Source organism: Chondrus crispus, genomic scaffold (genome assembly GCF_000350225.1).
Source record: "Chondrus crispus Stackhouse genomic scaffold, scaffold_143, whole genome shotgun sequence".
Taxonomy (NCBI): Eukaryota; Rhodophyta; class Florideophyceae; order Gigartinales; family Gigartinaceae; genus Chondrus; species Chondrus crispus.
Genome location: NW_005179008.1, coordinates 125,698 through 148,513, shown reverse-complemented (window position 1 = coordinate 148,513; position 22,816 = coordinate 125,698). Strand labels below are relative to the sequence as shown.

The 22,816-nt window shown below is 53.6% G+C and overlaps 11 protein-coding genes; 6 read left to right on the top strand and 5 right to left on the bottom strand.

Annotated features, from left to right (window-relative positions):
• Positions 1 to 165: 165 nt before the first annotated feature.
• On the bottom strand, positions 166 to 1,279 carry CHC_T00002563001 (hypothetical protein). XM_005713524.1 is given in 2 exon segments: positions 166 to 187; positions 188 to 1,279. 1 exon segment carries the CDS (start codon positions 1,277 to 1,279, stop codon positions 188 to 190), a length of 1,092 nt encoding a protein of 363 aa, XP_005713581.1. The 3' UTR covers positions 166 to 187.
• Positions 1,280 to 1,938: 659 nt separating this feature from the next.
• Positions 1,939 to 3,734, top strand: CHC_T00002562001 (hypothetical protein). XM_005713523.1 is given in 2 exon segments: positions 1,939 to 3,630; positions 3,631 to 3,734. 1 exon segment carries the CDS (start codon positions 1,939 to 1,941, stop codon positions 3,628 to 3,630), a length of 1,692 nt encoding a protein of 563 aa, XP_005713580.1. The 3' UTR covers positions 3,631 to 3,734.
• Positions 3,735 to 3,773: 39 nt separating this feature from the next.
• Positions 3,774 to 3,878, bottom strand: CHC_T00002561001 (hypothetical protein). The gene has a single exon (XM_005713522.1). It carries the CDS (start codon positions 3,876 to 3,878, stop codon positions 3,774 to 3,776), a length of 105 nt encoding a protein of 34 aa, XP_005713579.1.
• A 13-nt stretch (positions 3,879 to 3,891) lies between these two features.
• Positions 3,892 to 4,464, bottom strand: CHC_T00010100001 (Peptidyl-prolyl cis-trans isomerase). Its single transcript, XM_005713521.1, has one exon. It carries the CDS (start codon positions 4,462 to 4,464, stop codon positions 3,892 to 3,894), a length of 573 nt encoding a protein of 190 aa, XP_005713578.1.
• Positions 4,240 to 4,581, top strand: CHC_T00002559001 (hypothetical protein). The gene has a single exon (XM_005713520.1). It carries the CDS (start codon positions 4,240 to 4,242, stop codon positions 4,579 to 4,581), a length of 342 nt encoding a protein of 113 aa, XP_005713577.1.
• Positions 4,582 to 4,917: 336 nt separating this feature from the next.
• CHC_T00009361001 (biotin synthetase) lies at positions 4,918 to 6,123 on the top strand. The gene has a single exon (XM_005713519.1). The coding sequence runs from the start codon at positions 4,918 to 4,920 to the stop codon at positions 6,121 to 6,123; it is 1,206 nt and encodes a 401-aa protein (XP_005713576.1).
• A 9-nt stretch (positions 6,124 to 6,132) lies between these two features.
• Positions 6,133 to 6,285, bottom strand: CHC_T00002558001 (hypothetical protein). The gene has a single exon (XM_005713518.1). It carries the CDS (start codon positions 6,283 to 6,285, stop codon positions 6,133 to 6,135), a length of 153 nt encoding a protein of 50 aa, XP_005713575.1.
• Positions 6,286 to 6,987: 702 nt separating this feature from the next.
• CHC_T00002557001 (hypothetical protein) lies at positions 6,988 to 7,893 on the top strand. Its single transcript, XM_005713517.1, has one exon. The coding sequence runs from the start codon at positions 6,988 to 6,990 to the stop codon at positions 7,891 to 7,893; it is 906 nt and encodes a 301-aa protein (XP_005713574.1).
• Positions 7,894 to 8,001: 108 nt separating this feature from the next.
• On the bottom strand, positions 8,002 to 9,479 carry CHC_T00002556001 (hypothetical protein). XM_005713516.1 is given in 2 exon segments: positions 8,002 to 9,266; positions 9,267 to 9,479. The coding sequence occupies 1 exon segment, from the start codon at positions 9,477 to 9,479 to the stop codon at positions 9,267 to 9,269; it is 213 nt and encodes a 70-aa protein (XP_005713573.1). The 3' UTR covers positions 8,002 to 9,266.
• A 204-nt stretch (positions 9,480 to 9,683) lies between these two features.
• CHC_T00002555001 (hypothetical protein) lies at positions 9,684 to 10,648 on the top strand. XM_005713515.1 is given in 5 exon segments: positions 9,684 to 9,839; positions 10,063 to 10,123; positions 10,254 to 10,309; positions 10,426 to 10,515; positions 10,516 to 10,648. The coding sequence occupies 4 exon segments, from the start codon at positions 9,684 to 9,686 to the stop codon at positions 10,513 to 10,515; spliced, it is 363 nt and encodes a 120-aa protein (XP_005713572.1). The 3' UTR covers positions 10,516 to 10,648.
• Positions 10,649 to 10,962: 314 nt separating this feature from the next.
• CHC_T00002554001 (hypothetical protein) lies at positions 10,963 to 14,211 on the top strand. Its single transcript, XM_005713514.1, has one exon. It carries the CDS (start codon positions 10,963 to 10,965, stop codon positions 14,209 to 14,211), a length of 3,249 nt encoding a protein of 1,082 aa, XP_005713571.1.
• Positions 14,212 to 22,816: the final 8,605 nt, after the last annotated feature.

Genomic DNA, 22,816 nt, shown 5'->3' with positions numbered 1-22,816 from the left:
TGCTTTGTATTGTTCTGGAGGGTCTCCTATCCGACGGGACTCATTTTGTTTACGCATCTTGAGCATCTGTGATACCTGCTCAGCAATGGCTATGACACACTGTAGATAACCTTTGGTGACACAGCTTGTGCATCTCTACCAAAATTCGCACAAGGGCAATGATGATACCACACGAATCTGCTTTTAATTACGATCTCCATTTGTTTGACAAAGCCTTTTCTCGGTCCCGTTCCCACCACGTCTCCGACTTGTAGCCCTTATACAACATAGAACCATCCTTCCCTTTCACGCCATCAATACTCAACCCATCCGTCAAAATATCCCTCACACGGCCCAGCGGTGGTCTCTCTTCTAGCACTGTCAACCTCTTGTAGTTGCCCTCTTTTGTATCCAGGAGCACTTGGTAAGCCCCCGGATAAACCTTGTACAATGCGCCAGAATAGTTTACTATATATGGCGCCCTGTTCATCGAACGCGAATATGTCCTCGTCCGCAAATAGTACACCGGTAGCACTTTGCTCAAAAAACGGTAATGCAAGTCCTTCCGCGGAAAGGCCGGCAGCCCGAGATCCCCTCTCGATGTGTCCAGCTTTAAGTTGAAAAGCACAACGGGGCGATCGCCCGCCAAAGCGACGAGCTTCTCAACGTCGGGCAGCTCTTGACATGAAGCGCCCAGCACAACGAAGAAGTCGTCGTCCTCCCTCACAGCGATATCCAGCTCCGGCTTTGTCCAAATGCGCTCAAGAATGGAGCCCTTGCGCGCGTCGCGCAGAGACCCGAAGCGGATGCCGTTAATAGGCTCCTCACTCTCATTGTTCTGTTCAACCGCGCGATCCTTCTCGACCAAGTCCGGAAAGCAGATGGAGACCCTGGTGCCCTCCCTTGCGTACTTCTTCGCAAAGTCGACGGCGAGGCGGACGTTCGCGTCCGACACGTCATACGCGCCGACAGCGGCGCTCTCCAGGTCGGCGGTGGGCAACGGCGGGAACTCAACTTCGAGAAGCTTGTGCCCATCGGCGAGGGCAGCGTCGACGGCACCTTGTGCTTGCGTGATAGCCTGGTAAAAGGTGGAAGGCGGTGGGGTGAGAGCGAGGTCTTTGCTCTTCGCTTGTTTGGCATCCGTCTCATTCGTGGCGGTTGCGCGAGGAGAACGAGAGATGCGGACGTAGGATCTTTGAAACAGCTGGTTGCGAAGTGGCGTTGTTCTTTTGTGGAGGCATGTTGAGGTTTTGACATTTCCCAATAAAGTGGGCAAAGGAACTGGTGAAACAAATGCCATCCGGAGATTTGTAATAAGCTTTTTCAAATCTGATGGCTGTTGGAGACAGAAGTCGCTTTTGACAGATATCGTTTTCCGTGAGCTAGTGGTCTGAGAAAGATGAACAACTTTGTTGGTTTATGCCCCTACTGCCGTAAAGGATTTAACTAGCATGTACGGAGATACAAACGGTTTTGCAATTGGGAAGATGTGGACAAGGATTTCGTTGGAAAGCCAAGTGTCGAATCGGCAACCGCGGAGAGATCTTGCAACTGGATGGCAATGGAGTACTTTGTACCAATCAAATCATCTTATTTATCCACTTTAATTTAAGCGCAGATTGGCTCTCTGCACAATCTGGCGACTCCTCGGAACAGGACCGGCACTCGAAAGTCTTTCAATTGTGATACTTCTTCAAACTTTGAAGTACAGTATCACAATTGAAAAAAAAACGGTTCTGTCGCCTTTGAACTTCAATTAGGTTACTGCCTGAAAGAAATTTGTGAAGCAGGTATGCGGTACTGAGTCACCTAATGCTATCGCAGAAGCGATAGCAAACAAAACGTCTGGTACTCCTACATCGGCCTGTTGATACGCCTACATCGGCCTGTTGACAGGCCGATGTAGGCGTACCAGACGCTTTGTTTCATTCTCTTTTCGTTGACATCAACGAAAAGAGAATGCCGAAGTGTCTCCAGATGGATCGCATCACAACCAAAACGGGTCTGAGCCACAAACCCGCCCGGTTGCCAATCCAATCGCGATCTAATTACGCAAAGAAAACCACTGTAATCACGCTCAATTTAATAGTTTCTGGCAAAAAAAAAATCTACTATTGGGCCTGCGGAAAGACCAAAGGAAGCCTCAAATGTAATTTTGTGCTGACATTCAGCCCTCTTGCTCTATTCCAAGCCTCACCTCTTGACTCGCGCCCTGTGCTTCGCCCTTCCCGTCCATCGCCCCCTTCAACTGACCCCATCCTCAGCGTGCCTTTCACGGTGCTCCAGAGAGCAACTCCCCCCCTCCCCCCCCCCCCCCACATCCCTTCAACATCCGCATCACTCTCGCTCAGCATCAAATCCCCTCTCACGCGCCATCGCGAAACGCCGCTAGAGCCCGCATTACCCACGATGCTGCCAGCCGTGGCCGCCCGCCGCGGCGTCTTCCTCGCCTGCCTCTGCGCGCTACTGTACGCCGCACACGCCGGCTCGGTCGATGACAAGCTGCAGTCTCTCAGCTCGGCAGAGCTGGCGAAGCTGGAGCGTGAGCTCCAGTCGCAGGTAGATCAGCACGATATGGAGCTGCAAGCTATGCGCAAGGATACGGAGCGTCTCAAGACGGAGCAGAAGGTCGTCGACGAGGAGGCCGAGCGTCTGCAGGGCGCAAAGAAATGGGAGCTGCAGGAGAAGATCACAAGGGAGAAGGAGCTGGAGGCGGCCAAGGAGGATGTCCTGCTGAAGCAAGAGAGCATTTCTAAGATGGCCACGAAGGTGAGCGAGCTCAAGGACCAGATTGAACGCCTGGAAAACAGGTTGACCGACCTCAATCGAGAGAAGGACTCCACTGAGCGCCGCTATCAGGATCCGTCCCTCGTGGACGTGCTCGAGTCGCGCTCGCACAAATGGGGCTCGGTAACGCGCAATGTCTATAACAAGACAATGACTGACATCGTCCCGGCGTTTTCTAGTATATCCGAGACAGCTCGCTCGTATCGCCGCACTGTTTCGAGAACCTCACGCGCTTTGGAGTTGGGCGTTTCGCTGCTTATTTATGGTTTTGTCGTGGGAGCCTGTGTCGCTGTGTATAGAGTTTACAACAAGGTTCGCGGAAAGCTCTCTATTTCGCGCTTGTTGTTCCTTGGCGATGCATTCTGCGCCGGATTTTGGACAATCATGCTCCTGTGCTTCTGCGTCTTGTTCGACGATCCGCTTTACGTCATGAAGCAAAATGCGCCAACGCCATTTTTCGTTTTTCAGCTTATTGCGTGCTTTTCTTATGTCAACTTTGTACTCCTCAGAGTGCTCGTTCTAGCATCCAAAATGACTTTGGGAGCCCTAGGAGAGACTCTTGCTGTCGTCGTCGTGGGTCACCACTATTACGTCAGGGTGTGGCAACCGGCCATCCTCGACAAGCCCTTCCACGGAACATTTTTCTACTACTTCTGCTACGCATGGCTTTTCTGTGCCTTTGCGTACAACCGAGTGCAAGAATTTGCACCGCTCAAACAACTGCGAGGCCCCCAGCTTCCGCCATTGATGTGGCTTCGAGTACTCATCACTAGATTCACGGCTCGCGGGGTACCCGACGGTGACATTGAAAGTAGCCCGTACGCAGCCACAGATGAGGACGATGACCATGGTCACGAACGTTAAACCCCCGGAGATAGACGCTCCACTCGCCAGAAATAGCTGGTACGGTCTGAACGCAGCATGTCTAACATGTAAAGGAGGATAATCACAAGCACTGGAGCAAAAAACAAGCCGAAGCATCAAGCTTATGCGATACGTACGATGCGCTACATTCGTGTCACGCTCCGCATGGTACTCTCTTGCACGAAGTGATATCTCTTCCTCATCCCGATGATACTGGCGGTACACGTGGATTGGCGCTTAAGTTGCATAAGATCCCGTCCTTCACATTTCTCCGCATTCCGTGATAGTACATTCCACCGTCGGGCGATTGTTCTGCCCAACTGGGATACCCTCAAGCTTTCTTACAACCAGGAGGGACTCTTGGTTTATAACTTTGCCGAACACCACATGCTTTCCATCGAGGAAGTCGCACTTTGTGCAAGTAATGTAAAACTGACTTCCGTTTGTGTTGGGCCCTGTATTTGCCATAGCCAAGACGCCAGGTCCTGAATGTCGCAATGCCCCTAAAGACTCGTCTGCAAAAGGCGCTTCACCGTAGATGGACGTACACCCGGTGCCATCCTTGTTCAAGAAGTCACCACCCTGAACCATGAAATCTTTGATGATTCGATGGAATGTGGCCCCCTTGTATCCAATAGGTTTGTTGTCCTTGCGGTACTCTCCGGTGCAGAATTGGCGGAAGTTTTCTGCCGTACGCGGACAGACATCAGCGAAAAGTTCAAGAGTTATGCGCCCGATCTCTCTTTGTCCGAAGCTGACATCGAGAAAGACGATGGGGTTTTCGTCTTCGTGATGGCGGAGTGCATCCGTTGGATCGCCGACCGGTACTGCCATGCTCGCAGAGGATTCCGAGAGCTACGACTCGTGCTCCGATGGGGTGTGAAGGTCACTGCGTCTTCGTTAATCCCATTTCACATGTGGGAAGCCTCTCGAGCCGGAGGGAATAGCTGATCCTTCTCTAATCGACACGTGTACTGTACTGTCCGTGTGTAACGCAGGTCATGTCATAATATTGCTCTCATCCTTCACTTCACTTCTGGTGGCGGAAAGTAAAACACAAAACAACGAATATTAACCGTAATAAGGTTTCTCGATGCAAGACCAATTAGATTGATTAGACAAGAACACATGATCTCTTGAGCTCTTATGTTTCTATTGCCATGAAGAGCATTGCGAAACAATATCGTCTGGGAAGCGCCGCCTCTTCCATTGTGCGGGTAAAGGAGCACGAATACTCTTGAAGGGAGAAGCTCGAAGGAAAGAGTCAAGATCATCTCGTATCGTGGTATGCAGCCTTTGCAAGTTGTCGGTCGGTTACAAGCGAGGTGTGCACCGCTCGTCCGAAGATGGCTATCCTCTGCGGCAAGCGCACCGGTGTCTGAAAGAGTGACGGCTTCGTCGCCCGTACCATTCCCAGACGTTGAAGAAGAAGAAAATCAAGGACCCCCGAGTTATCAGGAACGCTCCACTCAGTCGACCGACTTCGAAAGTGACCGCTTCCCTGTGAGATATGACTGGACACGAGATGAGATCCGACGCTTATATAACCACCCTCTGCTGGACCTCGTCTACCACGGCGCCACAGCCCATCGAATCTATTTCAACCCTCGTGAAGTGCAGCAGTGCACGCTGTTGTCCATCAAGACGGGAGGATGTCCTGAGGATTGCAAATACTGCTCTCAGAGTTCCAGCTACAAGACGGCGGTCAAGGCTGAAAAGCTCATGGGCTTCGACGATGTAATGGAATCAGCTCGACGTGCCAAGGAAGGTGGCTCCACCCGTTTTTGCATGGGGGCAGCATGGCGAGGTGTATCCCAGGTGGGACCTCGACAATTCGACCGGGTGCTCCAAATGGTGTCCGAGGTGCGCGGCATGGGGATGGAAGTATGCGCGACTCTGGGTTTGCTGAACACTGAGCAGGCGAAGAAATTGAAGGAAGCCGGTCTAACGGCGTACAATCACAACTTGGATACGTCGAAAGAATACTACCCCAAGGTAATCACTTCACGTGTATACGAAGACCGTCTCAAGACTTTGGAAAGCGTGCGAGAAGCAGGAATATCTGTATGCTGCGGCGGAATTATCGGGTTAGGCGAGTCTCACGAGGACCGGGTGTCGCTCCTCCACACGCTGGCGACGCTGAAGGAGCACCCGGAAAGCGTGCCGGTGAACGCTCTGGTAGCGAATGAAGGGACGCCGTTGGAGGAGGCGGACACAGTGCCCGTTTGGGATCTTTGTCGTATGATTGCGACAGCACGCATCGTGATGCCGAGATCCATGGTGAGGTTGAGTGCTGGACGGTTGGGATTGTCAGAAGCAGAGCAGGCTTTGTGCTTTATGGCAGGGGCCAACTCTATCTTTACAGGGGATAAGCTGCTGACGACGCCCAATCCGGAATTTTCAGAAGATAGGGCAATGTTTGAGACGCTCGGTTTGAAAGGGAAACAGCCGTTTTATTATGAGAAGTTGGAGGAGAAACATGTAAGCAGTTGACGCAGTTGGTTAGGCATGGTACTGTAGTATGCGAGTAAATGCATTGGGACGGGGGGTGGGGGTGGGAGTGGGTGCGAGGGAGTTGGATGCGACTCTGAGAGAAACAAATATCTTAGTCGTAAGTGTTTTGTTGGTGCCAACGAAACACTTGCTGCATTCCATTCCGTAGCGGTGTCAATGAGTTGTACAGTATGCATACGAGGCGCGAAGGACCAGTGATAAGGATACACGGCTCGCCAAGCTCGATGAGCAGCTTCCACGGCAAGTAAGAATGCACGAATCATGCATATCGGGCGTCCATTTGCGCTCTGACGAATAGGCTGGCTGTTCCTGGACAGGGACGTCCGCGCGCTCCTCCGCTGTCCAATCGGCTGCGCGTCCCACACACCCGCCGTGCCCAATCATGTCACACCAGCATATTCGACCGGCGAGATCTCACGCAGATTACTCCCCGGTCACACTCGCGTTACCGCCTCCCCCAGAGATCCTCACAACTTGCATCTCGCCCAACCCGCACCCGCCAAACACAACGAAATAATCTCCTCCCGTCACGCACAGACGTAGAACCTCCCTGCTCCCCCTGCGCATTCTCGTCCTGAGCGGCACCCACTCAGGCAACCCTCCGACGCCCCCCTTGCTTCCGCTTCTGCTTCTGCTTCTCCTTCTCCTTGTCACTGTCTACCCAACTCGAATATCCTCTGTAACTCACTCTCACATTTCTATATAACCTTCCCCCCCACCTACGCCGCATGCATCCACCTCTGCCCTGCTTGTAGCTCGCCCTTGTTCTACGCCCTTGTTCTACTCCCTTCTTCTACGCACACCCCCTTCACCAAAATCCTCTCCAAACCCATCTCCATCACCATGGCTTTCGTAACCCCCACACCTCTTCCGCTGTACCGCACCACCCCATCCTCGCGTAGCACGGAAACGCGCCGCCGCGTCACGTCTTCCTCCACTCCCAACCCTTCCTCTCGCCCCGTTCCCACCTCCAAACCTAGTCGCGCTCCGCGCCAGTCGCACAACATCTCTCCCACCCCACGTCCGCGCACGCGCGCCCCTGTCATCGACTCCCGCGTTGCCAGCGTCCTCGAGTCGCACCACTGGATCGTTGTCAACAACCAAGGCCGCCGCATGTTCGAGCGCGCCGCAGTCGCTCAAGCAGACATGACTCGTCAGGTCGAGCGCCGCGCGCAGAGGGGGGCCCTCCACCGCTGGGTCCTCCGGGAGGTTCAAGATCCCATCGGCCTTGGTCCTGCCGCTCCCTTCTCGCCAAAGGACTCCCGCTACGTCGTTATGGAGACTTTTAAGGCCACCGCATCCGCGGAGGACCCCGGTATCATGCGGAGGTGGCTCTCAGCTGTGGAGAGAGTCGGTCCTTCCATTCACGCCGTGGATATTCGTACGAGGAACTATGAAAATCTATTTACTTCAAAGTTACATGACGTCAAGTTTGACCCCAACGAGAACATTGTCGTGGTCGAGTCGGTCAACGTCGACATGGCGCGTCCGCACAACGCGGAGGAGGTCGTCGACATTTTGAGGAGCACCGCAGAAGCTAGCGTGTCTGCGGGTACTTGCTTGGAGTTTTGCGTCCTGCATAAGCCCGGGAAACATGGCTTCTTCAAGACTATCCAGGTCTATAAGAATGTTGACGCGTTGCGGCAACATATGGATTCTGTGGACCAGGTGTACACCCGCCGCGTGCAGGGACGCATTTCAGATTCTCACCGTAGTCGGCACACCTTCCGGCCAGTCGTGTTTGCTTAACCTGTTCGTGTGAGCTGTGGCTTGGCGAGTGTGTAATTGCTAGAGTTGCGTGTTTTGACCACTCACAAGGTGTTTGTGTGTGTGTGAATAAACGTCCCATGGACATAGTTTCGTTTCCCTTGGTTTAAAACGGGAAGCTGTCGAATTCTAGGCTGGTGAAAACCAAATGGCGCCCAAGTGCACTTGTCCCCTAGTTTGTTCATAGCCATTGTCGATGCAGATGTAGCGTTTCTCGCGGCTTCGCGGGCCAGTGAGCCTCTGTCATATAATCTTGTCGTATTCTTCGCAAAACGGACGGCTGGTCGATGACACTGTCAAGTTAGTATCTTACAAGAGCCCAAAATATCTCACTCCTTATCTCCCGCATGTCACACACCTACAGTACTTGAGGGCATCGATAGACCTTGGTATACAAAATACGTTCAACTTTTAGAAAGACGCAGTCCCCTCATAATGCTCTTCCATTTGCGTCAACCGTTGCATCTGCGCGTCCATCCCCTTGTCAGCCCGTCTTTTGGAAGGCAGGAGACATCTTCGAATATTGTGCTGGTTTATCATCTCCTTCCACACGTTGCGGTCAAACCCCATAATAAATTGGCTTTGCCGGTCCTCCGCCATTCCCCCTTCGCCACCGCCACTGTGCCTACGGTTCTTTGAATCGATATACTGGATCAGTGGCGGGTCGACCTTGAGGTCAAGCGCCGCCAAACGTTCCTTGATTAGAAACGATGAGTGAAAGATGTTCTCGATAGACCTCGAGAAACTAGCTGGGTCGATCACGAATATCCAGTAGTTACACTCCTTTCGTCGTGCCAGTTCTCTCTTCATTTCCGCTACTTGTCGGTCTGTTTCCGTCTGCTCGACCTCATCTGACCTCAACTCATCGGGTTTGACGGTAACCTTCCCCTTCCAGATTCGTTTCGCCTTTTTGCGCTCCGTAACATTTGCAACACTCTCCACTGGTGCATTGCCGTGCATAAAGTCAATAGCCGGAACTGATTTCTTACAATGCTTCACGCTTTCGCCCAGTTGAATAAAGTTGATACATAGCTCGTCATCGGGCACGTCATGCATCTCCTCTTCAGGTCCCTCCGAAAGCCCGTCCGAGCGGCGCATAAATTGAACAAGATTATCCATAAATGAGTTGACATCGTATGTCTGCAAACCCGTCTGCAGCTGAGCAGCTTGCTTCTTCGTGTGTTTACTCAGTGTGCAGAAGATTTGGGCGTCGAGAAGCGCCTGGTCAATGGTGCTCGACTTGCCCATGTTCGCCTCAGCCTTCTTGAAATGCTTGGCGAGGACGTCTGAACGGCAATTAGTAGCTTCATCTTTCTGTTCTTCTAACTCTTTTTGATGATCTCGTAACTCTTTGATCACAATTTTGGCCTTGCGCCGGTCCTCCCGGAGCTGTTCGTCCATCCTGGCGTTGGCCACCTCGCACACGTTCTGTGCGGCCGTGAAAGTCGACTCGCACCCTCTCTTGCTAGTAGTTGGAATGCGTCACAGTTGAATTCAGGCACTGGTGCCCAAGCTAAAGCCAACCAGACTTTCTCGCTGTTACGCTCGGGCTGAGAAGGACGCTGCATGGGAGGTCGGACAACTATAGGAATTTTCGCGCGAAAAATAATTTGCGTTACTTCGTAAATATGCAGTAAAAGTGACCTATTATTACTCCTTTTCTTCCCCCAAATAGAAAATTCTGCATCTGAGCTTCATGCGTGTGCCACGTGCACAATTAAATACCTCAATTGATATTCGACATCGCAAATTGATGCACTTGCCAGTTGAGTATGATCCTTTTGGCACAATCGCCGCCGTTGGCCTTCACGAAGACTGAACCTACTGTCCGCCTCAACCGGCCGCTGACCCATTCGTTCATCGAGAAAGCGCTGCCAACCAATTTTACGCAGACATCTTCCCTCACACAGTCCCAGGGATTCGGTAAGGTAAAGATACGCGATTCTTGCGATTCAACGATTTATGCTCGAGAAGAACAAGGATATTTGGTGGCGATGATTTCGTCGCCCGGCCTTTTCCCTCTGCTGGCAGGTCAATCGCTCATGGCTACTCCATCACAGCCTTCATGAACAAGCGCTACGGCGGATTCTGCATAGAATACGAACTAACGCTCTTCGTGATTACGAATTTTTGACCGTTTCTGTGTTCTAGAACCGCGCTACCGCAATGGCGAAGTCAAAGAACCATACCGCTCACAATCAGAGCTACAAGAGTGCGTACCCGAAACGATCGCACTCGACATCTCCGCATTACGGAGTCTCCCTCGACGTAATGATTATGGCAATGAATTAGAACAGTCCCGCTAACGATTTTCCGCCTATTGTCCCTAACCATCAATGCAGATCATCGCAACGGCATCAAGCGACCGAAGAAGCAGCAGTTTGCTTCCCGCAAAGGCGTACGTCTTTGAAGTTGCATCCTTCATGTGAAATCAGCCTCTCAAAATTCCAGCACACACTAACCATACGTCCGTTTAATGTTGCCATCCACTATCACTACATTTTTCAATCACAGATGGATCTCAAATTTTTGAAGAATCAGAAGCATGCCCTGCGAGGCACTATTCAAGCTCGTCTCAAGGCAAATCGCGAGGCCGAATCTTAAGCTGCTCCCATCTCACGTGAAGCTGAGTAAAGCCCACGAGTGTGTCTGTCCGGGTTCGTTGCACGGCAGAACGTACAAGGTACGCAGTTTCAATCTCCTTTGCAAATAAAGTTGTGCGTCGTGATGTGAGCAATTATGCACCCTGGCCTCTGCCTATGTTCCTTGCCGTCGGTGCACGTAGTGATATAGCGATAGATGCGGCTGGCAAGCCAGCTTGACAGGATGATTATGGCACATCGAGGATCCTTGCATACGTTTGTAGCTGAAGAACTGACGCGCCTTTGAAGAACACTGGATTATCAAAAATCTCTCTAAAAACGACGTGGATCAAGGTGAAGAACCAATGAAGGGCTTACAGTTCGTACGAAGTTGAATCTGCAAAGAATAGACTCGGTCGGTTCTTGAGGTGTGGACTTTAGTCAATCGAACCAAAGCCTGGTGACTTCGATGGGTGAGTCACTCCACGCAGAAGCTCCGCAGAACTCAAAAGCTCCCAGAGATGAATGCAATGTAAATGCGCTACCCTTCTCGGTTATAACGACGCTGTTCCGTGACTTGCGTAAGGCAAAAGTACCTGCGAAAAGGCGAACGGGAGGCCTGCATGTAAAGAGTGATCGCTTTGGCAAAAAAGCAATTCTCACGAACGCTTGGCTGAAGATTGGTGAGAAATGTGGCGTTGGTGAAGACGTGCTCGCGAGGCGAAACGCAAATGATCACTTCATTCCAGCACAGCTACTTCCGCCGGCAGAAAGCTTCAAAATTCTTAGCTTGCTTGTCCCAGGGTTGGACTCTGAGCATGCGTATCTCGGAATGAAAGAGACGAAACTAGCTGATGCGTTTGTCAAAGCCCTTGATCTTCTACCAAATGGTGATGATGCCCAATGGCTCAAACACCACAAGGAGAAAGAATATCGTCCACAGCGATGGAAGCAGGACGCTGATATAGTCGACGGTAATTTTGCCACAGTCCTGCGAGCTGTCTTAGATGAGAGATGCCCCAAGGAAAGTTTGCTTACGGTTGGGATAGTTTGGAGAGCCCTTGATACGATGAGCAAGGCATCTCGAGTGCGCTCGAGGAGAATACAACGTGCATTCCCTCGACAAAACGAAATGATGAATGAAACAACCATGACTGACCGTACTACAGATGATGACGAATCCATGTCGAAACCGGAAGATGGGAAAGTGGTGGCCTTGAGAACCCTCGTGCAGTGTGGAACATCAGATGAGGTAGCTGAAGTTGCTCGTATCATATTGAAAGATGTTGACATTCGGCTTTCTGAAGACATGTTCTTGTCTTGGTTTCATCCCGGGGCCAAACAGCACTACACGCAAATTCATGACATACACCAACTTTTGAAAGATTGCTCGGATCCTCATTTTGAGATTGGAGATGCCTCTGTGCAGGTTGGCCAGTACGCGAGCGTGATGCTCTGCATGCGTCCTTCACGAAAAAAGCTTAATGTTATTTGTGAAAATCTTCGAGGAGCGGGAGAACCGGCTGAACCAGAGACGCAAAAAGAATTGGAAACCCGAACAACAAGCGATTTGTCGCAGGAAGCCCGGCAATACTTTATCATGGAACCAAAGCTAGATGGAGAAAGGCTGCAACTGCATAAGAGGAGTACGCATTCAGACGATGGGACTGGCGTGCAAGAGGTCCGCACATTTTCCAGAAGAGGAAATGAAAGCAGTGCGATGTATGCTGGTGCGATGCGAGAAGTCATCCTTGCCGGCGTACAGGCTGAAAATATCATTCTCGACGGAGAAATCATGATATGGGACAACCTCAGATCTTCGTGGTTGAGATTTGAAGATACCCGAGAAGTCGCCACGTCAATTGCGAAACGCAACGTACCGGAAGGATCATCATATACGTTGAAGTACATGGTTTTCGATGTGCTCTATGTCGATCAAGGGCAAAGGAAACACAGTGAAGCACGACGCAGTGGGAACATGGTCATTCGCTTGCCTTTGCATAAGCGACGAATACTGCTGGAAAAACTGGTCACTAAGAGAGAGGCTTCATACGGCATCGGGGCGACAGCGTGCATAGAGGTCGTTGACATGGAGCTAGGTTATAACGAGCGGGACCTGACACAGGCTCTTCAGCGATACGAGACATTGGGGTATGAGGGTGTTATTGCGAAGAACCCAGATATGCCGTATGCTCTTGCGGAAAGGAGTCTAGACCTTGCAATCAAGCTTAAACCTGATTACTTCGACGGCGGCATCCAGGACCTCGATGTGCTAATACTTGGTGCAAAGTACAGTAGCAGCCGAGGACATCGCAAACAGAGGGCAGGACGATTAAGTTCGTTTTTGATCGGTGTAAGAGCAAACGATGGGACACCACCATGGAAAGGACGCGGTGGCGAGTGGGAGCAGCGAATGCAGAAGTGCAAATGGGTACCAGTGGGAAGCGTTGGGACTGGCTACTCGGATTCTGAGCTTGAGCAGATGCAAAATATGTTGAGTGGAGAATGGAAAACTTTCAATGCAAAAGACTTGCCTGAACACTTCGAGGGCAGGGATTATGCACCGTCGTTGTTGTCTGATGTCGTAAAATGGATTGAGCCGTGGAAGTCTATCGTGCTGACGGTGCGGGCGTTTGAGGTCAACCGGAGATACTTTGCTTTACGATTTCCGCGGGTCGAACGCATCAACTGGGATAAACCATATTTTGACGTCCCAAGCTTCTCTCATCTTCTTGACCTAGATGAAAACAAGCTTCCCGCAACAATTCGCCCAGACGAGTCGGATATCGATGACATTTCGGAATACACAGGCGGTAAGAAGCCCAGAAGACTGTTTGACGCCGAGGAGGAGGAAGCTGTAAAACGCGTTAAACTTGAAGGGCATGTCATCACAGGAGGCCGAAATCCGCGGTCCGTCATTGCATCCGCAGTCGGAGCGGACGTGACGCAGGTTGATCGAGTCTCTACAGCGTTCGAGGGGCTTACATTTTTTGTTATCGCCTCAAACCCGAAACTAAAGGAAGAAGTAGAGCTACAAATTCACCGGCTTGGAGGCAAATTTGTACAGAACTTCGGAAGCTCAGTGGATTTTGTCATATGCACGAGTATTCACGTATCCAGAGTGAAAATACTCAAAGAACGGTTCTCCAACATACGGGAAAAGGAAGACACTTGTTCTATTGTTCATAGCAACTGGGTTGAAGAATGTCTATCTACAAAGACCCGTACGCTACCTAGTTTGAACGATGTCGTATATGCGAACAGGACGCTTGAGTCGGAACTGTTCGAGAAAGCGGACCGGTTCGGTGATTCATGGAAAGAAGAAACCTCTATTACGGAACTGGTACATTCTCTCGATGAAGTATCTAAATGGACAGCGAAGCAGCCTGAAGTTGGGAATGGTGATGATGTTCTCGAAGGCGTGAGGGAGAGAGTGAAACGAGCAATGAAAAGGTGTGGTAATGTGTTCCATGGGTTAACAGTATTAGTTCCTGACACGGAAGTAGAAGTACATGGTTCCGTGGCGCTGCTGTCGGCTTTTGGCGGGCGAGTCGTGAGCGAGAAGGAAGTCGATGGCGACTGCACACACGTGCTGGTTCACTCTTCGCTGGTACCCACCTGGCAGAAGTTACACGGCTCGACGAAAGGTGCAGTAATAACTGAAGAGTGGGTTCGAGAAAAGGTTAAGGGCACTAGCCAACTAGCTGATCCGGGATGATTCTGCAGAGGAACAACTGAGCAATTAGATCTGCAAAAAACTGTACGTCGTTCTATCAAATGGGGATGGTTCACCGCAAAAAAACGTTAGCGAAGATAGAGGTTCTTCTAAAAGATAATTTCAAGGCCAACCGACTCCTGATCTCCGACGTGACGCCTCCCAAGTTTGTGTAAGTTGCGCAAAGAGGCTGCAAGTCATGCGCTGCTAAAGCCTGCAGCTCAGCATCTGAAGGCTCAGCGGGAAAAAGGCGGGAAAAAGGTGTCACATTGAGTAGTGAAAATTGTGTTTTGCAATCCAGACGCTTTACTCGAGAGAACAGTCAAGGGCCGATCATCGGCTTTAGGTGTGATGATAACAAGAAAAACAACGTGCCCTCTACCGGGCGGCATTCCGGTCAAGCGCGCGAGGACCCATACTTGGACGTTTGGGATGATATCCCGTTAGCATCATGGGGCAGGGCACGAAGAAGGGGCGAGGTCGAGGGCGAAGGGAGTTGGTCGCACGGGAGAACCGAAATGGCGGCATCGGGATTGATGCGTTTGGCACATTTGCGTTGAACGTGCTCCGCGTTCGTTTCATAATTGACCCCTTTTCGTGATCTGAAGCCCCTCCGGGCCTCGGCGCGGGCAAGCAACTGCCGTTTTGATTGGTAAATTCAAAGATTTTCGCTGTCCTGAAAACCGTGTAGAATTGAGCCGCCCAGAAAGGTACTGTGGGAGAACGGGAACGATGAGGTTAGTAGTAGCCGCGCTCGTCGCGCGCAGCGGCGGGAGAAAGAAGTCGCGAGAGTGAGGGGGACGGGGATACTTCGGACGGAGAGTCTCGCGACTTTTCGCAGGCACTGTAAGGGGTAGCAAGTTACCCCCGAGGGTCGGTCGGGATACCGCCCTCGGACTTTTATGTCGCCGGATTTCCCGCCGGGGCGTCGCGCGGATAATTTCCCTTTTTCCAGATTTAGGGCTAAACAAATAAACTTCAATTTCTAGCTTCCCACACACCCCCTGTTGGCCCCAAAATTGGGGCACGCGGCGCCGGCTGATCCGGCGTCGGCGCCAACCCTATATGATCTGACGCCGCGCCGCCGCCGCTTGACTCCCGATCCATTGTCCCGGCAAAGCGGCCTTCCGGATTTGCCTAGGGTAAGAGCGCTCGCTTTTGGAGTTGTTCCTCTTCTCTCGCGACGCCCTTTCGGACCCCCAAATCCAGCGCGGACCAACAGCTTCCGGTAGTAGCTACCTGCGCGCACCCACCGCCAGTCCTCGCCATACACTCGCTCCGTTCAGCGTCCGCTCGATCTTGCTCACCGCATCGCTGCTCCGCCGCTCGACGTCGCGCACCGCATCACCGCTCCCCCGGTTAACTTCGCGCATTGCATCACCGCTCCGCCGGTTGACCTCGCGCATCGCATCACCGCTTCGCTTCTCACACCATATCGCCGCTCCGCCTCTCCGCCATCACTCCCACGCCTCGTTGCTTCCCGCTTCCGAGCTTCCACCAACGACAGGTCACTTCCTCCCCGAGTCAGCGTGCGACCTCCTCGAACCTACAGAGATCCGACAGGCCAGGGATCGGGGTTCGTGCACTCTCTCGCGTGATGGTTGGCCTGTGGCTCGAGGAGGGTGAGGGGAAGCTCGCGGTCGAGACCATGGCGTGACTAGGGGGGAACTGGAAGTCCAGTGAGACCCTCGTCGAGGCCCGCGGCGGGGGAGTTGCCTTCAGTCGATAACAAGTCGTCCAGAAGCTGAGCATCGGAACAAGTACTTCGGAGGTTCTTCTGGACTGGTTGGCGGAAAGGAAGGGAAGGAAGGTCGAGGTTGCGACGTTGGCGAGGTGCGGCTTGCTTAACGCAATGGGCCCGTCGGAGCACGAGCAGCGTCGTTGGGAGGTTCGAAGAGTGGTATTGGCCGCGGGTAGTACGTACGGCTTCCGCGCGGGTCAGAACTACGCTTCGCATCGAAGCGTAGGCGGGCGGAAGGCCTTCTGGAGGGTGGACTTTCGTACCCTCGAGGCAAGTGCAGTGTCGATACTCGATTCGGCAGGGAGCCCAGTCACTAGCGATATGGAAGTAACTCTTGCGGACGGGCAGGGGAGCTCCGAGGTTGAGCTCGTGTTCGGTACTCAGAAGACAGCCCAAGCATTGGAGTGGCTGGACCAGTATTGCACCAGCCGTCCAGACGAGTTCGTGGGTATTGGGGGCCCTGGTCATCGCGAGGCCACGAGACTGACCAGGCCTTATCGTACGCACCGAGCACTCTTCTGCCGCGCAACACACAGCGAGTGCGTGCGTGCTTCCTTCGCTAACGCGCTGTACTCCGTTGTAGGAGAGGGTCCGGCACTTCGAATGCTCCACAAGGGACCTTTCAGAGTTTGAAGCCTTGCAGAGTTCCAAATCTGGAATGAGAAGAATCTTGGGAGGTACCGCCTGAAAACGTTCAGCGTCCCCGTCTTGGAAAGCCACAGCAAGTGGATGAGGGACAGAGTGGACGGTACCTTCTTGATCCGAATCGTTGCTCTTGACGATCTAGGCGAGCGCTTGGACCACGTGGTGGTTCTTGACGCCGAAAAGGGCCATGTTCTTAATCCTGTAGAGCGCTTTGCGCTTGCAAATCGCCCCCGGCGTGCTGGGTGCATGCCTTGGAGTTGGTTGCGATTCATTTGAAATTGCCGAAGTTCGGAAGCTCAAATTGCAGCCTGTCCGGAAGGGGAAGAAAATCGCAGGAGGTCTGGTAAAGCTCGGAGTGAGCGTAGAAAGAAAAAGGTTCCCTTGGAACATGATAGTAATGGGAGAAGGAAGAAGAGGACGAAGGTAGTGGAGGACGACAGCGAGTAAAGGAGCCCGAGAAATACATTGAGGCACTCGATGCTCTCCTGATCCGCCGTGAGCCTTGAAGAACCTCGTCCTGCAGAAGACCTCTCTGCATGATTCCATTAAGAATCTTGAACATCTCGACGTTTCTCTTGGTTAATGCGTCGGCGGGGTTTTGCGTGCCGCTTACCCATGGCATCACGGATATTTCCCCGTTCTCGAAAGAGTCCCTGATCCTTGCGACTGTCGGCCTCAAGCGATAGTCTGCACCTTCGTGCAGGGTGGTCACGGTGGAGTACAACCCGTGTGAGTCCACCGTTAGCACGAAGGGAAGCTTGGCCGTGGCCTTGTGAAGCGTTTGTAAGCTCTCTGCCATTAATGAGCCTCTGTCGGATGATGTTGCGGCAGCAAGAATCTCTGCCCCCATGGATGAAAAGGCAACGCGCTTCTGCTTGCAGCTGATCCAGTCAAGGACGTGGTAGATCCCCGCACCCCCTGCTGGCAGATATAGGCCGGATACATAACCTGTCTGCCCGTATGAGGAGCCACCTTGACTGGCGTCTGAGAAAGCGAGGTGGGAAGGATTCAAGAGAGACGACGGTGTTCGAAATAAGAGGATCGGCGAAAGCGCTTTGATTTCGCCAAGCAACTTGTTTCCGTTCATGAGATCGGCCACCTTCAAGCGCTCAACAGCTTTCTGAAGGTAGCTGGCTGCGTAAGCCGCTTGTGGGAGAATGCCGTGTCCAAGGAAGTTTAAACTTCCTGCAAGGGCTTGATACGCTGTCAACTCGGAAGCAGTGCACTTGTCTTGGTGCTGTCTTCTCCTTTCCTTTGACACTTCAATTGGAACTATTTTGTCCACGTACTCCTGCATTTTAATGCTCGTGGACCCGCAAGGCTCTTGGTACATATTAAGACGATTGAAGACCAAGTCCTTGTTCACGACGTACCGTCCGACGATGAACCTGTGATATATGGCTTCGTGAAATTGGTGAATGAGGGGAAGAACACCAACCACAAGGAAGTTATCGACAACCTTTGAAACAAATAAGTCTATCGAGCCCCTGCGATTGTATTTCACGAAGAGTTGGAGAAGACCAGGTACTTGTACGAGTCCTTGTTTGGACATCCATTCTTCGGCAACGAGTTGCCATAGGCGTCGAGATTCGACAATCCCGTAGGCCGGCTTGAGTATCTTCCAGACTGTGCGGACGGACGATGCCCAACCTTTGGGTGGCCTGACATACATGTCTCTGGGAAATTGACCAGCCTGCAAGTATGCTCCCTTCATGTCTATTGAGGCAATCGACAACGACATTATTGCCGCAAGGGAGAGTATGATCCTAATGATTGGGAACTGAGCTGTTGCAGAGTCCTTGCGAACGAATTCCTTTTCGCGATCCCTGTTCCCATGTGGAACTAGGCGACACTTCAGCTTCAGCTTCCTCCTTCTCCGTAGGTCTTGCATTGAAAGAGGTGGTGGGAAGATATCACATTGGCATTTCGTGGGAGTTCCCCAAACGGAACTTCCTTGAATGCCTCGTCTGGTGCGTAGTTCCCCTTCTCTTCGGCTATGGCCTGATCGACGACCCATCGCGGAGCAAGTTGGAGTTTGAATTCAGAGGTGGGCTTATTCCCAACTACCTCTTGAATTTGTTGAAGGGCTTTTTGCTTCGACGACGCAAGGTGGAAAGGTAGATTCGAAGGAGCTACGACTGCAGTGTTCCCAATGTCGTTCTCCGGCTGTGGAGGCTCGTGTGTTGAGTTTAAATTGAGACTCCTGGTTGGAGCTAAGACTGGATACCGTGATACCGTGTTCCGAACAAGGAGTTGCAGCGATTGACGGACTTTAGATTGACATCGAGCAGAGGGTTGTTCAACCTCGTCGGCTTCGAGGATGCTAGTAAGCTCCTTGATGTCGGGTGCGAGGCCCACAGGGCCTCTTCTTCTCTGAACTCAGAGATGTCCGTCGGATCGCCGCGTGGCTTCAAGTTGGGTGTGGTACAACTGTAGGGACGCTAAACCGTAAACGGAAAAGGACAGGCTGTACCTAAAATGATGGAGCCTGGGGGACCGCTACACTGGAGCGTCAGGTAGAATAATCCGGAACGGTAGGAAGCACAGGACAAGGGAGTTACACCGCACTGGACACGCGCAGTCGTACTGGGGTATAGAGCAGGACGACCGGTGGGGAGCTGGAAACCTGAGGGACTTACTTAACCGTGCGGTGAAAGGGCTAGGGTCGGAAGTAAGGGGAGGCGTGCTTGCCTCGGTTTACGTCCAGCTCGGTGCCCACCTATCTTATACGCCCTTGTAGGGCGGTGGCACCGGACGGACTACAGTAGCTGTACATACTGTAGCCAGCTTACTGTAGCTTACGATAACTAAAAATGACTACTGTACTAACCCACCGATCGGTCGCGCACCACGTGTACACCTGCACTAGCTGGTGCCACTAACTACACGTGGACTCCCACGTGGCCACATCTACACGTGCTGGCCACGTATGCACCGTATCGGTTAACATCTTACTACTGTACTCGGCGAGGCCCCTGGCGCCCGCCTAGTACAGTAGCGCCACTTGGCAATTGTACCACAGACCCCCCTTCTTAAGTGACGGCACTTCCTCGTGCCGACGGCACGTCCTCGTGCCGACCGGTCGGGTCCCGTATCTCCCCTGCAAGCCGTCCCGACGACCGTGCTTGGCACGTCTATTCCGTTATCTGTATCTGCCGCCGCCTTCCTGGCCGACGACCGCACCGCGTTGACTTCTTCCGTAATGGGCAAGCGCCGGCGCCCCGGTCGGGCAGCTTGGCGGTCTTTCGCTCGGCCATATAAGCAGGGCGGTAATTTCCATGCGGTTGCGATTCCTGCTTCCTGACGCGACTAACCTTATTCCATCCCCACTGACTACTTGATCGACAGGTCCTAATCACCCTCTCTCACCCCTCTCTCACCCGTACAGTACCGATAACGGATCAAAGGACAAGGGAAAACCCGACGGTGCCGGCCACGACAGCGCCGGCAACACGGTCGAGGGCTGAGGCGAGACTGCCTCGCCTTCCCGTGTTGAGATCGCGCCGGAGTAATGCCGTGCAGAGACTCCCGTAGCTCGTCCAAACGGTGGGTAAGTTAAGAGCAGCGACGGAAACGGCAGCTGCCCCCAACCCACTGGCCAGGACCGAAGGCTCGACGGTAATACAAAGACCTCGCCGGAGCCACGTCTCGAGGGCCGACAGGGCTTGGAATCTCTGGGAGACCGCCCGTCCAGTATTCCCGAGTCACGAGCTTGTCCACCGTCTGCGGAGGTCGGGGCGTGCAGTAGCTGCCCCGGAGATGCTCTGCGGACGGATTTCCCAACGGTGACAACGGGGAATAATTATCTTCGACGGTCTAGGGTCTGAATGGGGCTCGGTTGGCCCCACGCCCCCGGAAGATACCGTAGGGGCTTTTGCGCAGACGGCCCCCCCGGTAGTCGTAAAATAATTCTCCTTGAGGAGCCCCTGGTAGCGACGGAGATCGAGAAAGACCCTGCGATGGGCTAGTCTCCTGCCAGGGCAGCCATGTCGGTGAGAAGGGTAACCGCGGCGACACGGATGCCAACGACGGATGGCAAGGAATCGTCTCCTGTGGGGTCGCCTGTGCCGTTCTCCCTGCCATCGAGGACGGTGATTCAACCGCCTTCGCGGGACAGTACGAGCCGGTTTCGGTCTCCACCCAGCCGTGGCACCGAGGCGGCTACAACGACTTCCCCGGGGACCCCGAGCGAATGCGGCGCTTCCTCGTCCGCAGGGCCCTCGCGGTTTGGGGTTGAAGCTGACGCTCCTCCGCGAGGCCGCGGGGTAGGTGCATTACCACTTTTGGCTTCCTCGTCCTCGTGGAGGAGGGGAGCCAACCATTCGGTACTGTCTGCGCCCACCTTGCGGGGGCCAACGAGATCTCACCCTCGCCGCCCGCTGGCTCCGTCAAACAATTCATCCGGAGAGCCCTCGCGGCTCAGTGTTGAGGCGGCCGCCCCTCCGCCAAATCGCGGGGTAGTCGTTGGCCGGACGGCTGCGTCAAAAATTGACGAGCTCGGTCGAGTCTTCTCCGCGCCGCAAGCGCGGGGCTGAGATGCCACCTGCGCCTGGTTTCACTAACCGGTCTTCTGGGGCGAGCATGGCGGGGCGCCCCGACAGTTTGGCCGAGGGCGTCCGCTCGCCCAAGCGCGCGAGACTCTAATAGGCGCTATTCCGTGACGGTGGTTCTCAACCGGATAGTACCCCAATAAAACATCTGCCTTCTCCGTCTCGCCTCTCCTTGCCTGCGCGGACCTCCTTGAGGGGAGGCCTCATCGACTCTCCAAGCGGTGCGAGCGTGCGCGCGGGACTAAGCGCAGCTCCGGTGGTCGGTATGCGCAGTGCGGCCTCCCCCCCCCGGTCCGATGCCGCTGCGTTTTCCTTCGCGGAAAATCGGCCTTTTTCTTAGTAAAACGTGCCTGGTTTTTCCGTTCGGCGGGTGGCTTTTTGCCTTTTTGACGAGCTCCCATTGGCTATTCCCTCAAATGGGCGGCGCTTTGAACTACCACCAATGCGCTGCGGCGGACCCCCATTGGGTTTGGCTACCGGGTACAGTACCGTATGCACCACATGTAATGTACCCCGGCCATTCCATGGCGGTGATTGGGTTTGGGGACGGCATGGCATCACAGCAATTCGTCCCCATCCCCCATCATCCATGGCCGACCCCGGGGGCGCTCAGTGACCTGGGCGCTCTCTCGGAGGTCCCTGGAGGATACCGTTCGGTTGCCCCCCGCCTTGGCGGGGCGCCAGGTACAGACCCAGGCCCCACCCGGACGGCTACAGCGCCTCCCCATAATCAAGCTCTCCTCCGGGGTAGCGGTGCCAACGTACCGATGCACGGCACCCTCCCAGAGGGCTGGCCATTTTGCCAACTCGGACGCCACTCTTTTCCACCGGCGCGTACAGTACGCGGGGGTCTCGACCCTTGTGGTTGCCGAGAGACCCCTCTGGCCTCGCTCGGTCCCTTTCCGTAGCGGTTGGGCGGTACGGGTGCGCCGCCGGCAACTCCGCATACAACCCCGATTTGGAAACTGTAAAAAGCGACTAGAAACCAATAAAAACTGACCTCGTTTCCAAATCGGTTGACACATCGCCACGACCGCTTTTTCGGAGTTGATACTCCTGGGTCTGGCTTGACGCAGTGAGCACGATACGGTTCTCGGAAGTGGGCTACGATTTTTATTGAGCCCGCTAGGGTCGAAACGTAGCCCAAAGTCGACCGAAATTGGCGGCTGGTCCGCCGGGGTCGACATTGACCGTTTTTCGGACCTTATACTGTCCAACGCGGTTTGACGCGGGGAGTACTATGCCGTTGTCTGCGGTGGCCTACGAGTTTTATTGAGCCCGCTAGGGGCTCAAACGTAGCCCGAACTTCGACTTAATTGCCAAACCGAACAGTGTCACCCCTCACAATTTGGTCCCGGATTTTTGCCGCAGGTCACCGCACCAGTACGGGAATGACACTTGGCAATTTTTGCCACGTGTCGGGGGTCGCGCCGCCGCTGCAGGTATTCGAGACGGTATTTATCTTGGGCACCGCGGTCGTGCCGTATGTAGTGCACTGTACTCGGTACCGGGACAGCTGTCCTAATCTCGCCAAAATCGCGCTCGCCGCCGCCACGTGTACGACGAGTACACGTGGACTCCCCTGCCGCTCTACCGGACCTCCCCGTGGACACGTGTAATCTCTCCGCAACCCATAGGGCCTGTGGGGGCTGTACTTGGTCCCCTCGGGGCT

Excerpts from the sequence above, each read along its gene's own strand:
- CHC_T00002563001 (XM_005713524.1), bottom strand. The coding sequence starts at position 1,279 with ATGGCATTTGTTTCACCAGTTCCTTTGCCCACTTTATTGGGAAATGTC.
- CHC_T00002562001 (XM_005713523.1), top strand. The coding sequence starts at position 1,939 with ATGCCGAAGTGTCTCCAGATGGATCGCATCACAACCAAAACGGGTCTG.
- CHC_T00002561001 (XM_005713522.1), bottom strand. The coding sequence starts at position 3,878 with ATGCAACTTAAGCGCCAATCCACGTGTACCGCCAGTATCATCGGGATG.
- CHC_T00002559001 (XM_005713520.1), top strand. The coding sequence starts at position 4,240 with ATGGAATGTGGCCCCCTTGTATCCAATAGGTTTGTTGTCCTTGCGGTA.
- CHC_T00010100001 (XM_005713521.1), bottom strand. The coding sequence starts at position 4,464 with ATGGCAGTACCGGTCGGCGATCCAACGGATGCACTCCGCCATCACGAA.
- CHC_T00009361001 (XM_005713519.1), top strand. The coding sequence starts at position 4,918 with ATGCAGCCTTTGCAAGTTGTCGGTCGGTTACAAGCGAGGTGTGCACCG.
- CHC_T00002558001 (XM_005713518.1), bottom strand. The coding sequence starts at position 6,285 with ATGGAATGCAGCAAGTGTTTCGTTGGCACCAACAAAACACTTACGACT.
- CHC_T00002557001 (XM_005713517.1), top strand. The coding sequence starts at position 6,988 with ATGGCTTTCGTAACCCCCACACCTCTTCCGCTGTACCGCACCACCCCA.
- CHC_T00002556001 (XM_005713516.1), bottom strand. The coding sequence starts at position 9,479 with ATGCAGCGTCCTTCTCAGCCCGAGCGTAACAGCGAGAAAGTCTGGTTG.
- CHC_T00002555001 (XM_005713515.1), top strand. The coding sequence starts at position 9,684 with ATGATCCTTTTGGCACAATCGCCGCCGTTGGCCTTCACGAAGACTGAA. Across the intron at positions 9,840-10,062 it reads AGTCCCAGGGATTCGGTAAG|AACCGCGCTACCGCAATGGC; the intron begins GTAAAGATACGC and ends TCTGTGTTCTAG. Across the intron at positions 10,310-10,425 it reads AGTTTGCTTCCCGCAAAGGC|ATGGATCTCAAATTTTTGAA; the intron begins GTACGTCTTTGA and ends TTTCAATCACAG.
- CHC_T00002554001 (XM_005713514.1), top strand. The coding sequence starts at position 10,963 with ATGGGTGAGTCACTCCACGCAGAAGCTCCGCAGAACTCAAAAGCTCCC.